General features: G+C 34.4%; 1 protein-coding gene across 2 annotated transcripts in view; it reads right to left on the reverse strand.

Annotated features, from left to right (window-relative positions):
• The window catches only part of TfIIEbeta (transcription factor IIEbeta), a 12,264-nt gene that overhangs the window by 8,239 nt on the left and 1,525 nt on the right, over positions 1-2,500 (reverse strand). For both annotated transcript variants that reach the window (XM_043019023.2, XM_043019024.2), the window contains exons 2-3: positions 2,171-2,244; positions 1,664-1,756 (exon numbers count right to left, since the gene is read on the reverse strand). In XM_043019023.2, the coding sequence (XP_042874957.1) occupies positions 1,664-1,756; positions 2,171-2,232 (155 nt within the window). In that variant the 5' untranslated portion in view covers positions 2,233-2,244. The remainder of the gene's footprint in view (positions 1-1,663; positions 1,757-2,170; positions 2,245-2,500) is intronic.

A 2,500-nucleotide genomic window follows, 5' to 3' on the forward strand; every position in this document is an offset into this window, starting at 1 on the left:
GGTAACCCGAAACGCATCAATTACATCTCTTGTGTTGTGAAAGTATTCAGTCTCTTTTATACCACTTTTTATCCATTTGTCACAATGAACTCAGTTCACTCATATATAACTTAAACTGGTGGAGGAGGATGAAAATAAGACTTTATTATTACACATAGCAGGCATGGAAAGAGAGAATATCAAGCAGCTCCACAACTACATATAAAGGACAATCAAGGCAGAGAGAGAGTATTTTGCTCCAAAGCCTATTATTTTTGTCTCACAGTTGCAGACATGAGCAGTCAGAAACAATATGCAGCTTGGATAAAAGAATTATTTGTTACATGTGATTTTGATGGTAGTATAGTTGACTAAATAATAGATCAAGTTGCAGAAAATGTTATGGAGAGAAGCAACACTCATAGATAGATTTTCCACAATTGTAAGAACAATGGAAGCAGCTGATGCAAAAACAAGTTCATCAATAGGAGAGAAATTACAAGATCAGGTCAACAAAGCAGTAGACTACTATGAAAGGCAAAAGATATCAAAAGATGGATAAAAGCTACTGCCAGAGAAGCAGAAGGGCAAGTCACAAGAATAAAAGCAAATCTCAACTATGTTTAAGATGTGGCAAAGAAGAAAATTATGACACAGAAAAACGTCCCACAAAAGAAAAGGATTGAAACATAATTAATAATAAAACAGGAAATTATATAAACAGTATATTAGATAGTGGTGAGTTGGAAGATGATTCTGATTCGGAGAGCAGGATAACTCTAATCCATAGCATGATCTAGAGGGATACTTACCTATTTCTATGTGAGTAATTGTACAATGACATATATTTCAATCAATAGAAACTATCAGTATAACAACATTATGACTCAATACAGATACAAAAACCTTCCATGTCTCTTTCTTCTCGAGAATGGTATGTCGTGAGTCTGAAATAGTAATTCTGGCACTGTATGGCACACTTCATGCAGGCAAGCCCCTCCGTCTTTTCTTCTCCCACATTCCCACTCCAAACACCCTACTATCATGTATCATATATTAACCTCATGGTATATTAATGTCTTTTCATTACCTGTACATCTAAATATATATTTTATTGTTTTCTATAAAAATAATTATGTTCTACTTTTTTTATATGTTTTTTATTTGCATGGTAATTCATTCCCATTTTCATTCATATGTGAGCGAGTATCTGCAATAACTGAATTTTCAAATTTGATATCCACTGTGCTGTATGCATTTACTATTTTACAATGAAATATACATTTCCTTCTACAAAAAATTCAAGCTCTCAAAATGCCAAAACCAATAATTTGCCTTATCAAAGCTTGAAATATCATGCACATTTTGAAACTGGCAGGACAGAGAAACTGAAAGATATATGATGAGTTTGGATCTAGAAATTACTAGGTATGAATAAATAACATAATAGTAGTGGAGAAAGTTAGTGCGTGGATGTACGAGTTTGGTGAAGCCTCAGTGAGAACAAGACCTCATGATAGCATTAAGGAGGAGAGAGGAGAAAAAAAGATGGGAAAAGAGAGAAAGAAACAGATTAAGAAAAAGAATGATATAAAGAGAAATACAGAGAGAGAATGGAGAAAGACCAAAAGACCACCCAAAGATTCTTAAACCTGCACAAGTACAAAAAGAGCGATTCATTTACGAGCTAGGGTCTGTGGAGGGCGTCGTCTTGGTAACCTTCTTCTTGGGTGGCTCTGGGAACGGGATATCATTTCTGCGCTTCTTGACCTCCACTCTGGGGGAAAAGGATTATTAATTATGTTATTATCACCAAAGTGTAAAGTAAACAAAAGATTTATGCAGTGTATATTAAGTTTCCATTTCAAACTGCAAATAAACGCTGGATCAATTTTCATTTTGGAGTGGTTATGCAATTGCAATTCATACATTGTCAAATGAAAAAAACAACAATATAAAACTAAGAATGGTAAAATTATTGATACAACAAAGAAGACTGCTGAGTCAGCAATGAATTAATCATTTGACTTTTATGGTGGTTATGCAGCTGTAATATACAGCTCACACCACACAATAAAACTATCATCACCACTAACAAAATAAAATACATGACATTACTCTTATCATACAGAAACTGGCATTGATATTCGTGTGATGGTTAACATTTCCTGAAGAAAACAGTGCGACTTACGAAGGCGTGGCCATGGCCCGCTTCAGGAAGGCATCTCGATCTTTCATCAAAGACCTGTCCATCTTGAATTATGTCTGGAAAAGAAGGAAATGTGAAAATAACAACCAGCGTGTTGCCATAGACTATTGTTTGTTTTGGGAGAATAATATGGGATAAATACATGCTATATCTTATATGGTGTGTGAATTACTTTTTTTCTATATTTTGATTTGTACATTATGTTTGCATTGCATGTGTGCATCTACTTGTGAGCAAGTAAGTGTGAGTGAGTCCGTAAGGCCTAAATTAGTGTGAAAAACTCCCATGATCAAAATTAATGAAACATGGTAA

Source organism: Penaeus japonicus, unplaced genomic scaffold (assembly GCF_977035675.1).
Source record: "Penaeus japonicus unplaced genomic scaffold, GWHDUDI00000001_assembly GWHDUDI00000040, whole genome shotgun sequence".
NCBI classification, from domain to species: domain Eukaryota; kingdom Metazoa; phylum Arthropoda; class Malacostraca; order Decapoda; family Penaeidae; genus Penaeus; species Penaeus japonicus.